We start from the raw sequence: 12,781 nt of genomic DNA, 5'->3' as shown, positions 1-12,781 counted from the left end.
ACAAAACCAAACCAAAAAGGACAATTGGTGATAAACTCCTTTTATTGACTACCTAAAGGAGTGATGATTTCAACAACAGACACGTCATCTTACGGCCAAGCCATAAAAAATTCAAAGCAGCATTTGTTGTAATGCGCTCCAGCCCTGGGGATTTATACTGCAGGGCTGTGCCAGAAATGCAGATCTATGGGTTGTGTGTGCTTTAGCAATTCCTACTCCGATTAAATGGGGGAATGGAGTCTCTTTAAGAGTAGCTCTAAGATGAGAGGAAACAATTTGGCCAGGAACATAAACTCAGTGTCAGCACAGCTTCCTGGAGAAAGCATTTTAGAGAAAGCTTCTTACAGGCTAATTCACTCCTCTGCTCCCATCTCAGGCTTTGCATAAAGATGAAGCTCCCCCAAAAAATATTATATACTCACTAAAGGTGAAACACTCATGAATAAACTATGACAGAAAAAGTGAGCTTGGGTTGATGAAAATAGGAAGCACAATGGTATTTTTTTTGTCTTCCCTAAAGCATAACCTCCATCTCCTTTCGTACAAGCTACCTGGCACTGCGATGCCAAATGCAGGAGCAGCACATGGTGCCATGGGCATCCCACATCAGCATCCAGGAAAACGGGAGTGTCTGCAGCTCTGTTTGCAAGGAGGCCAGCTGGTCACAGAAATACATCAGAAATGAGGAATCCATTCCTTCTTACATTTTTTTAAAAGACATCCATGTGATCGCAGACCTCTCGCCCTTCCTACTCATCAAACAAGCCTTGCAAAGTGTGCCCAGCACTAGGGGATGTTTTCCAGAACCTCACCTCTGACTCTGTTGCGCTCGCTGGAGCCAGCCTGGGAGCCAGGCTGGGACCCGCCCTGGGAGCTGGGCTGGGAGCTGGGAGTGCTGGAGCTGGAGGAGCTGCCGCTGCTGGTCCTCTGCAGTGGGCTCTCCACGATGGGCTCTGTCCTCCTTAGGTCCGGGTTGCTGCAGGAGTACAAACAGAGGGGTCCCATCAGACGGTGCTGCATGGACCTCCGGGGCTTCAGATCCCTCCCACCCTCACAGGGACGGTTGGAAGGTGAGGGGACACCTCCTCTGCTGGGGAACACAGGGTTGAGGTCTTCTCTTCTGAAGCTGTTGAGTCTGCAAGCCCCACTGAAATCCATGGGAGCTGAACTAGGCACTCAACATCTTCATGGAGGTGGACCACAACCATGATGAAAAACTGGTTAGAGCAGTGCTTTATTCTTATTATGCCAAATTCTTTGCTCAGAATTCCCCTTCAGCCTGCAGACGTGCAATGCTGGAGTTATCAGAATTAATCACCAATATTCATCATAAAAGCAGGAATTTGCAAATTGCTGTTAGACAGAGAAAGACATTTTTCAGTGAAGAAAGGATCTCGAGTTTGCAATAGGGCTGCAGAGCACTTTTGCCACTTAATCACACTTCCCCATTTTCATGGCTTCAGTTTAAACTTGTAAAAGATATCCACTTTTCTTCCTTGATTTCTTTCACCCTTGTGACCATACATAACTCTAGAATAAAAAGCGCCCTTGATACACAAAGAGTGACTAATATCTGTCAGAGTATCAGATGCTTTTAGGAAATTAATTCTTCTTTGGCACTGAAATGACATCAGAAGACACGTTCAATGCAGACTTATGCCATTTGGTTTTACACTCTATTCCTGTTAGGTGATCCCAATAAAGATGTGCAGAAAGCTTTCTCCATCGAGTCCAACTAGGACCTTGCATACACAAAAATGCTGTGGTAATACTGCCACATGACATAATGCACTTGAAAGTGGAGGGGGTGCACGTGAAGTGCAAGGTGTGCCGCGTGTGCACATCGTGTCCCTTGGAGAATGGCCACAATGGTGCAAATTGTGCAAAGGCCCATGGCTGTAATGGGGTCACTGGCAGAATCGTTTGGACTCTGCTTAGCATGGATATTACATAAAATCACTGCTTACTGTTATCTTGCCTTGACACAGGTGGGTATTAAAATGATGAGAGCAAGAGAGTAACTTTCTGTGTGCCAGGAAATATCCCCTCATTTGTTACAATGAGTAATGAATAAAAGAAAGCAGATTTTAATAATATTTACATTTAAGCATGGGAGGAATCAAGAAACAACAGGAGAGGGGGTTAAAAAGGAAAACTAGGGAAATGCTATATTATTGTGAGAGAAATGAAATGTGAAAGCATTTCACTGAATACTTAGTTTAATGGACGTGGTAGCATCCTAATAATTTCCTCTTTTCATCAGACAAGGCCTCCAGCTCATGCTGTACAGCTGACATGTCCTTAGCTAAATTAATTAATGAAATGTATTTGAATAAAATAATACTAGCATATTTAGTTGTACTGACCAGGACTGAGTCCAGGAAGCTGAAAGAAACACTGGGCAACCTTGAACTTGAATCCCATAGACTCTCATTATCCTTTTTACTTTCAATACTATCACTTACTAGGACCATGCAGTCCAATACTCCTCTGCATTTTCAATTGTCCTTCAAGCAATAGCTAATTAAAAGAACAACATTTTCAAGAATTCAAAACGCTTCAGCCTTGAGCAATAAAGAGGAACCAACCATGACATGAATGGCTTTTGTCTAATAAAAACAAAAACCAGCAAAAAAAGATCCCTTCTCCTCTGCTAACACCTGCCAGCTACTGTAAGCTGCTGCCCGCTGTACATGGGTTTGCTGATGCACGGCTGGGGCACTGAGCTGGAAAGAAAGGTGTATGCTGAAACTGGTGACAGCACAGGGCTAACAACATCCCTTGATCTCACCCTGAAAGGACAAGGCAGGAAGAAGAAACCAAAGAGCTCCCTCATGTTAAGGTTACGTGGAACACGTATATACCCTGGGATTTGCCTGTCTGAGGTCTAGAGATCTGCCCACAATGCTCCACAAACAAGAGACAAGCTCTTGCATCACTAAGCCATGGTTTTTTTTCCACCCAGTCCTGAGCAGAGCATGTCAACTTCCCTGATTGTTTTCAACATGCCCAGGGATAGCTCTGACATGGCAGAGATGGGACTGCTGCTGTGGTGCAGCATCCTTCCTTGGGGTGCTACCAGCATTCCCTGCACACCACCGTGCCGGAGAGCTGGTCTGGCTAAGCTAAAGACCCTAGTCCTAGGAAGCTGAAAGGAATTTAATCCTTGATCTATATCTAAGGAAGATTTCTCCAAGCTGTAATAGTGTCTGTCCTCCAGCACATTCCTTGGTCATTATCTGTGAAAAGCTGCTCTGATGCATTGGGAATGTGTGGTGGGTATCACTGGGATCTCCCCGCTGGATCCCCTTATATGTACTGGGAGAACCAGAACCTAATTCCACTGAACGGATTGCCCAAATTCCTGTTTGACCCCAGAGCAGCATCCACCTCCAAACCCTGCAATGCCCAGGATCATATTCAGCCCAGGGAGCAAAAACTCCAGCGATCCAAGCACCCGCAGCCTTTGGTGTCGGTACAAAATGCTAGTAAATGAAAAAATTCATCCCAGCTGCACCAGAAGCACATCTCGTGTTGTTACCAGTCAGCAAAAGCAGGGCAAGACCCCAGCCCATGTTGGAGCTCCCCAGCTGGGCAATGCCAGGAGGAACAGAGGCAGTGGCACGCTGGGATCCCCCCTGCCTGTCCCCCTCGGTGTCCGTACCTTGCCCGAATGGGCTGGGAGCCCAGCCGGGGCCCCAGGGCGCTGCCGTTGCCCGGGGAGTTCTTCCTGGCCAGAGCAGGGGATATGGAAGTGGTTCGTTGAGGCACCTGAAAAAGAACAGAGATGTTCACCGTCACCCAATCTGCCCCACCACATCAGGCACATCTGAGAGATCACCTTGCAGCACTGCCGTAAGACTTGATTTACAGTTAATTTCTCACTGAGAGATACACAATATTTATAGCAATTATAAAACATAAAGCTCTTGGCTTTTCAAAGGAATCGCCTGAGTGTGAGACAGAAACAAGCTGCAAAAGGTGCAATCAGGGATGCTCCTGGCAGAGGAGCCCTGAGCAGCACACAGAACAGCCTGGCTACCATCAAACAAGGTATTTACTATTTCAAAATGAATGTATGCACACACACAAACACATATATAGATATCATTTAAATCCAACAAAACCCAGAAAAGTAATTTTTCAGGTAAAAGTCAGACTGAAGTACATTTCAGCAGCCACGGTGGAGTTTTTAGCATCTCTAGTTCAGATATAACACATGCCAGCAGAGAGAAGGTGCTGGCTGGTAGACAAACAAGAGGGTTGACAGTGGAAAGAGCCAGACTGGTCCACCTAACGCCCGCATTAAACCCTACAACCTCCACTGAGCTTCGGATGCCACTGCCAAAACCCTACTGCTGGCAGGACAGCTCACCACCAATGCCACCAGCAGAAACTCAAAGCCAACCATGGGCTACGGCTGGAGGTAACCCCACAGCCCTGCCTTGGCCAGAGCCCGTCCCGTGGGAGCAGTGGTTTCATCCCCCAGCAGCACAGGGGGATGTGGAGAGGCACAACGATACTCACCGTGCAACACCTTGCACGAGGTAATAGAGAGGCCAAAGGCTCAGTAGGATTAGCAAAAAAAATATAAGGATTAGGCTTTTTTTTTTAAGGATTAGGCTTTTTTTTTTTTTTTTAGAATAAACACGCAGTTATTTTAGGTGAGATAAAAAGATTTCAAGAGAGAGCGAGCTTTATATTCTGCGGCATCGCCAGCTACAGCTTGTCTCATTAAAAATCCATCTCCCCTCCAGGTAGGGTACTGTGCAGGTGGGGCCTGGGGAGTTTCATACCTTCCTCTGAAGCATCCAGCCGTAAGCACTGGCAGAAACAAGCCCTCGGACCACAGAGACAGCCAGCCCTGCCTCATGGGTCAGTCCTTTCGTTCCCGCTTACAAACACATCAAACCCACTTTGGGCAGTAAAATGTGAAGTCACGACTCCTCACGGGTACTACTGCTGACACGACAGCCTGAGATCTGGTGGGGACCTCTTCCAGAGCTCACATTCCCTCAGCCAAGTGGGAAAATATTCCATAGGGCTGGAAAACAGCTTTTTTTTTCAAGGAGTAGATGCTGTGGTGTCACCACATTGCTGCAGTTAAGAGAAGTGCTTCTCAAAGGACTCAAGGCAAAAGCCAATGTTAAACTGCAAGGGGGATTTTCAAAATGAGGTTAAAACCAGGCAGCAAAGCACACGAGCAGCTCCAGGAGCTGTCGGTTTGCTCTTCCTCTGAGGTGAGCACTGATGTCTCCTCTTGCTCGGTGTTGGCAGAAATAGGAACATTATTAACACATGTGACAGATCCCTTGCACCAGGAGGCTTACCTGGTATTTTGCTCTTAAAAAAAAGGCAAGTCACTTACTTTGTTACCACACGGAATAACTGCCTCTCCATCAGGGACAAACACTGCCTCGCTCTCACTAATCCATTTGTCATCATTTTTTCTCTGTAAAAATCCTCCCAGGCTGAGCACTGATTCACTCTAAGGGGAACTTTAACAGCCAAGGTATAATTCTTCCAAACTGAGGGCGTAGAAACAACGCGACTGAAATACTGGTCCAGAGGATTCTTAATTAAAGAGGTACTGCCAGATGCTGCCAAATTATCAATGAATGGATAAAGCTGCTGGAGCCCTTACAAGTCTTCCATCAAATATTGATTGCAACTGGAGGCACGGTACCGGACTAAAAAGGACCTGTCTTATTGAGGATGACAAATTTTATGTTCCTATAATTCAATTTAAACAGAAGGTTGTTTTTTTTTTAATCCTAGGGGAAGGAGATATTAATTTATTTTGGCCTCTGTGTGGACTCCAGAACTTTCTTTGCTGGAGGATAAAGCTATTTTGCAGCATTGCGTGTGCACCCGAGAGCAGCTCCCAGTACCTTGTCCAAAACCTGCCTCAGGAAATGCAGCCCCCAGGGCAGGTCGGTACCGGCCACAGAGCCACGGGGATGGGCTCAGTCCTGCCCACTCTGTTCTGCTGGAGGTGCTGAGAGGGGATTTAGCTCTGGGATTGCCTCTTTGACGTGCTGAAAGTGAGGAGCGATAGTGTTACCTTTGGTGGAATGTCTTCCTCCTGCCGTAACCAAGAACTTCGGTCAAACTTTTCAATGCGAGGGGGCAGAGGAGGGTTTTCTGAGGTGGGGTCCGAGTTCTGCCTTGGCATCTCAGTGCGGTGAGAGGTCACCGTCAGAGCCTCCTGAAACCCAGCCAGTCCCTTTGCAGGCTGTTCATGCAGTGACTGAGACCCAGACAAGGAGCTTCCTTGGGATTTCACAGTGACCAGATGTGGAATCTAAGCACCAAGTCAAAACAGAACTATCAGTACAAAATGGGAAAAAAAAAAAAAAAAAAAATTAAAAAAAATATTTTAAAATTTGATTTAAAAAAAAAAAATAAAAATTTGATTAGCACTTTGGATGCACTAAAAAGCCCCCTCGTTTTGAGATCAGCACTGCCTTGGTTTCAGGAACTTCTGATTAATATTGCTTCAACGTAAGACTTATTAAAAATTATGCTCCCACAGCTCAGCCTTTTTAAAATCAGGCGATACCACGCTTCAGTCCTGCGTGTGCAGGTGTCAGGGCTCGGACAGAGAGCCCCATGCCGTGCTGCGGGTACCACCACCCCAGGAGCAGGGCAGGCTGCTCCCTCCTGCCAGCTCCCGCACGCACCGTGCCCGCCCCAGGCTCTGCCAGCCTACGCCCGCACCTCTGAGGTTGTGCTGATCAGGTTTGGCATGGATTTTCATAGTTAAAAATGAAGAAAAAGAAGGAAACTATAATAAATAATAATTATTTTTTAAAAAAATCATCAGGAATACTGAGGCATAGATGGCTTCAAAAAATATCTTGAGGTATGGGTTTCTATAGGTCTAGGCAACCCCTATCCTATAGATCAGTCCCATAGATCTGAGTTACGAGTGAAAGGAATAGGGACATCTGTTTTGGGAAATCTGAGAAATTCACAAAGTTAAAGAGTTTGTGAAATCAGAGCTTCTTCCCAGGACCCTGTGAAGCTGCACTCCTGTGATACAGTGAGGTTGGAACTTTCATTTGACATGTCTACACACGTGTCTGCGTACCCGTGTACACGCAGCACGTGTGTATGTGTCCACACGCACGCGTCTACACGGGTCTCTGGGTATCAAACCACCTCTTCATTACTATTTTATTGCCAAACAAAAGTCTGTAGCTGCTGACAATATCAGTCATCAAAAAGGTGACTGAAAAGTATTTGGTCAATCAGAAAGAGTGGGTTTTACCCACTTCTCAACACATACAGACTATGTATACTGGGGAAAAAAAGAGCTGTATGTGGGGGGAAAAAAAAGAGCTGGAGGTTTAAGGTCTTTCCTGTGTGTATTTTGTTTAAAGCTGGCACTGTCCTGCTGCCGTACAGGGGTGCGCACCACAGGCAGATGGCAGTTCGTTGGCACGTGTTCCCATAGAAAGCCCACAGGGACATGGAGCAAAGGCTTTGTACTTCCCTCTGAAATCCCCACTGGAGTCTGCAGATCTGCGGGAGCACTTCCAGGGACTGGACAGAGCCAGCACCGACACTCAGTGCGGAGCTTTCGCTGGCACAGCGCTTACAGACCTTGTGGCAGGGAGGAGGAATGTTGAGATGGTCATGGTAATCTATGCCCTCTCCAGATGTGTTCGTGACTGATGTCAACTCAATGGAAAACCAAAACAAAACCTTGAATTAAAGCGGCAAAGAAAGCAAAACCTCTTTGGGATGATCCTCAGCATCAAAGCGTCCCAGGTCTTTTGTACCAGGAGCTGTGGGTTTTTTTTTTAGTCCTTTACATAAACCAGATCCAAAGAGGAACAGAGCAACTGCTGCTCTGGAACAGACCAGCGGTTCCTCTCGATCCTCCAGTTTGTTTCTGGCAGTAACCAGTACGTGATGCTTCAAAGGAAGGTATAAACCAGTGTGATGTTTCTAACACATGGAGGTGACAAGAGGAATTCACTCATGAATGTAGATGCTGCTCTTATTCATGAATACACTTAAGGCTGAGAAACCAGGGAGCAAGACACTATTTCCCTTTAAATCCGCTGGTTTTTGTGTTACCTTATCAGCACCCCCAGCATCCTGGCTCCAGGAGGTGAGCCTGCTGGGGGGGGAAGCACCATTACCTGCGGGTCCACGGGTCGGAGCAGGGGTGGGGTGCGGGCCTGCTGCACACTGCTAATGCTGAAAGACTCCGAGCGAGGAGGCAGGTTGGGGTCAGAAATCCTGTTGGCCACCTTATGGGGCATGGCCGGTGAGCTCTGGCGATTGAGCCGGGAGCGCTCCTCCACCTGCGGCGAGACGGGGAGAGTGGGTGAACGCTCCAGAAAAAGCCATTTCTGACTGAAAACCAAGGTATACATATATATATGTACAGGGAGCTCTTTTCTCTTTAGCTGTATCATGTATATTGTACGATCATGGAATCCAAGTTACCCAGCAGATTGTGAAATAAATGCATTTTAAAGACGCTGAAAGGACTATTTTATATTTATGCACATAATTCATTTCTGAGTATGAAATGGAAAATATAAAGAAAAGGCGACATGCCTCAGAGAGGTGTTTCTAGAAGACAACTCCTGAGAAGCTCTTTCTTCTTCTCAAATGTATCTTTAAGCAAGGGGGACCCTCTTCTTTCACTACTATAAACACCAGGACGAGTGCTTTTGTTTGATCCAAATAAAAGAATAAACATGAATAAACAGAAAATGCCTGGCTTTGATCTAGATTTAGTGCACCTGGCAGCTTGTCATGTATGGAAGGGGAAAAACCTCTATTACTTGATAGAGAAACGAACTCAAAGCCCACTGCTTTCAGTTCCCCTTGACCAAAACACAGTGGTTGCAGCTCACCCAGACATAGGTGCATTCTGGGTGCTCCTGCCGTTACACTGGGTGCATTGATATTCATGCAGCATAAGCTACACAGAATTTTGGATATCTCAAGGTCTGATGTATATCTTCATTTACATATCGTGTTAAATACCCTCAGCATGTCTTGATTCCACCATGCACAATGTCATGTTAAAAGGCAAACTTTAAAAGGTGTTTGCTTGGAAAGAAGCACAGCTCTTCTTTAAGGAAATAAATACTCATGAACAAAAGAGCCATTCTATTAATAAAAGTGAATTTTTTCCTCTTTCAGACACTGAGCAGGAGTCAGAGTAAAAATTAGGCAAGAGATTTGTGTTATGGGCTCTTCCCTTTCTAGTTCTTGAGGAAACACCCAGGCCACTGCTGTGTCCTAAGAGGTTGTCACAACTTCCCCAGGTCCTGCCCACCAGCTCACAGAGCTTGGTTCAGCGATGCCCACAGGAGCGGACGCAAGGATGGTACGGAGAGCAGGGCAGGAAGGAGAAGTCCCTCTGAACAAGGAAGCAGCAGGATGAGCGCTGGGTCACAGTCCAGTCCATCTCCTTATCAGCCAGACCTTGGCACAAGTGACAGCAGGCAGAGCCGGAGCCGCTGCTGAGTCCTCCGGCTGTTTGCAAGCGCTCTCCGGCACGCTGCCAAGCTGTAATGGGCAGCTAATTATGGAGGACTTCAAAGCTTGCGTGGAGGAGAAGGCAGGGGAGTGATGAAACGGGGATGTCTGAGTACTGGGAAGGAGAAAGACACTTGGTTTCCCATTGCCAGCATCTCCTTGCTAGCACTTTGTTGCACCAGCACAGCAGAGGATGCTCTTGGGACTCTCCAGCTGTACTTCACGGAGCCTTACTGACTCCACCATTAGACAGAGATGGGGAAAAAGCAGCAAAACTCTGCAGGAACTCATCATTGCTCTGGCACAAGTCATCTCTAATTGAACTCAAGATTCCCCTCAAACAGGAAACATCCTTGGCAGCTTCTGTGGAGGTCCCAGTGGAAGGTTGCTAATGTTTTCATACATCACTTCAGTGAGAGAAGGATAAATGCCACAGGGACTGAAGGAGGAGCTGACGTGCCTGTTGGCTGCTGCAGAGAACAGCACAGCTCATGACTTCCGAGCCCCTGGGAAGCTCTGAGCTGTGAGAAAGCACTGCAGGGTCCAGCTACTGCGTGGAAAATGTACGATTAAACCTGTCCCCTCCTTTATGCCTGGTCATGTATGGCATATACCTGCCCAAACCCGTCCTTCACTTGACCAAGCTTCTTTGTCATGGAGAAGTTAGACCTGGCTACCTGACATGGCTTTGTGTAGCCAACACTGGTCTGTAAGAGAAGAGTCAGTAACGCAGAGAGCTGCTAACTACAGCACTACTGCTAACAGTGCTAATGCCACATCCCCAGCTGGATCATCAGAGGGCACCAACATGATGTTCAAAAAGGTCCAGCTAGTCCTTGATGATAAGAAGAGGTGTGTCTGGGTAAACAAGGCAGGTCTGGGACAGCATCCAAGCTGTATTCCAACTTAACTTCCAGTGGATAACCCTCCACTCCAAGAAGATGAGTAGAAGGGACAGCAGATGTGGATGTGCATCCATGCATGCTGGTAGGACTATTTGATCAGATTGTTTTGTTTATCATAAAAAAGAGAAATCTTTGACTGTGCTCCAGAGAAGCTATGAAAGATGCAGTACAGCCTGGTTCCTAACCCAGAGCTTTGTCTTCACCAACAGGTCAGTCCCTTAACAAGGGGATGCAGAGACACAACTGCAATGTGAGCAGCCACAGCCTCACCTTTATGCTTTACCTCATGTCTGCAGGGTCTTGGAGTCACCATGTGAAGATGAGTGAGGTAAGAAAATAAGTGCAGAAAGGAGAGGTATGAAAAGCAGAGATGGGCATGGCACAAGCAAGACTCAGCGATGGTGATCAAGCTCCTGAGAAAGAAGACTTGAGAGCAAAAAGCATAAAAACAAGGATGGTATGCGATACGCAAAATCCTCAGGACATATCCCAATAAGCTCTGCAGAGCTTCCAGAAATTCTAGGCTGAGCACCAGATTTGTCTTTCCCTTGTTCCCAAAGGAAAACGAAGATTCAATACTTCTTTCAAACTATCTTGCATGGGTTGGGTGTGGAAATCACTAAACTAGAGCAAGAACCATGGCAGGCTGATTAAGTATCACCACAAGTCCATCTGCATAGCCAGCAAGGACGGGACTTCAATATATGCAGCAAAGTAGCTGAACTGTGCTAAAATTGGGACTATGCAGTAGATAAACCAGGGGATGGAGGCAAGAGGAGTAGTTTTGGGAAGTTCCCAAGGGTATTGTGTCAAGGCAGTACATCAAACTACTGCTCCTGAGAGCAGAAAGATGCCACAGTCGCTGCTTTGAGTGTTTCATTAGAAACCGGACAGATTGACACAGGTAAAGAACAAACAATTTGGAGAGCTACTTGGTGGAAGCTGGAGATGTTCCCCAACAACAGGAAACTTCATCTTCCCCATGATTGAGGGTAGTATGAGGCCACACTCTGCTACCCTTATTCATATTGCACAGTTCTCAACTCCCTGCTTCCAGTGATGGCATCAATAAGAGATGTCTCTCCCACAGAACAGAAGAAATGGGCCTTTGTGTTTGAGATGGAAAGCTACATCCAGCACTTTCCTCCTTCACCCCAGATAAAGAAGAAGATTCCTTTTTATATATCTTTGTTATAGTTCTGAAGACAGTGGCAGATGTACTTTAGCAATGTTCTAGAGGATTTATTTAAAGCCAGCAATGCAAGACAAGAGTTTACTCCCTTTATCCTGCCTGCTACCTACTCTCAGCACTTCTGCAGACAGACAGAGAGCCACAAAGCTGCAGAGGCACCAGCCAGGTGGAAACCTTTTCTGTCAGAGGTGGCTCAGCACATCTGGAACATCTCATCAGCAGACCCACTAACCAAACCTCTCCTTCCACTGGAAGGGCTGGCAAAAGATGCTGCAACTCCATGAAAATAAGACAACTGGCACATCACCACCAAAAGACTCTGAAGACTCAATCAGAGAACGAAGGAGATACCCAAGGGAGCACAGAGAGGTGAAAAGAGTTTTTGACACCCATGTCTATCTCTGTGATGCTTTAGAAAAGCTGAGAGCTGTTTGTATTATTGGTCTTTGCTTAGCAATGGACAGCTGATGGAATTTCTTGAGCATTTGATGCTTGCAGGTATCGTGGATGCAGCTGAGGGCTGTCAAGAGGAAAGACCAAGAGACAGCTACATGTTGAACGCGCATCACATCTCTGCCAGGACTAAAAGGTGCCAGACATTTGGCAGCGGAGCAGTGATCCTGCTTAGTAGGAAGAATAGGCGAGTTATTAAAAGATCTTTCTGCCAGGACTAGGATTACAAAATTAAAACAACTAAACACAAAGAACTTTAGAAAAATTACTAGCAAGAGTGGGCACCAGTCTTACTGGAGCCACCACAAAGAGATTCAAGGAGAAAGAGTTTGTACATGATCCTGGAACCGCACTGCAGACAATGCTCGTCTTCAGCTTTTCAAGATTATTCAGCCAGGCAATAATTAATATTCAAGATCTGACAATTGTTACAACAATTCCCTCCTTTTGCTGGAGAGAAAAAGAAAACCAGCGATGTGGCTTGCCTTCCTGAAGGCCAGGAAAGAAAAGCAACCCCAAGAGATAGAGCTCTGACCATGGGAGGAAAAGCTGTCTGATCCCTGTTTGACTATGGGGAACTGAATTTGTGCTCAGCAAGGAACCCTGCTACAACCACCCTCTGCATTCACCCCCGACCCCCAGCAGATTTGTGGACGTGCCAGGAAGGAGCATCAGGAGCTCCTGGCATGCCTACAAGTCCCCAGTTACAGCTGAACCCCTC

At 46.5% G+C, this 12,781-nt stretch overlaps 1 protein-coding gene across 1 annotated transcript in view; it reads right to left on the bottom strand.

The window, feature by feature from the left end:
- Nucleotides 1–12,781, bottom strand: part of TNIK (TRAF2 and NCK interacting kinase) — a gene marked incomplete at its 5' end in the record, with an annotated part of 39,899 nt that overhangs the window by 24,723 nt on the left and 2,395 nt on the right. The window contains 4 exons of the mRNA XM_029083837.1: nt 813–976; nt 3,665–3,771; nt 6,065–6,304; nt 8,154–8,318. Of these exons, the coding sequence (XP_028939670.1) occupies nt 813–976; nt 3,665–3,771; nt 6,065–6,304; nt 8,154–8,318 (676 nt within the window). The remainder of the gene's footprint in view (nt 1–812; nt 977–3,664; nt 3,772–6,064; nt 6,305–8,153; nt 8,319–12,781) is intronic.

This window comes from Antrostomus carolinensis, unplaced genomic scaffold (assembly GCF_000700745.2).
Source record: "Antrostomus carolinensis isolate BGI_N321 unplaced genomic scaffold, ASM70074v2 scaffold38072, whole genome shotgun sequence".
Taxonomy (NCBI): Eukaryota; Metazoa; Chordata; class Aves; order Caprimulgiformes; family Caprimulgidae; genus Antrostomus; species Antrostomus carolinensis.
This window is presented reverse-complemented; position numbering and strand designations above follow the sequence as displayed.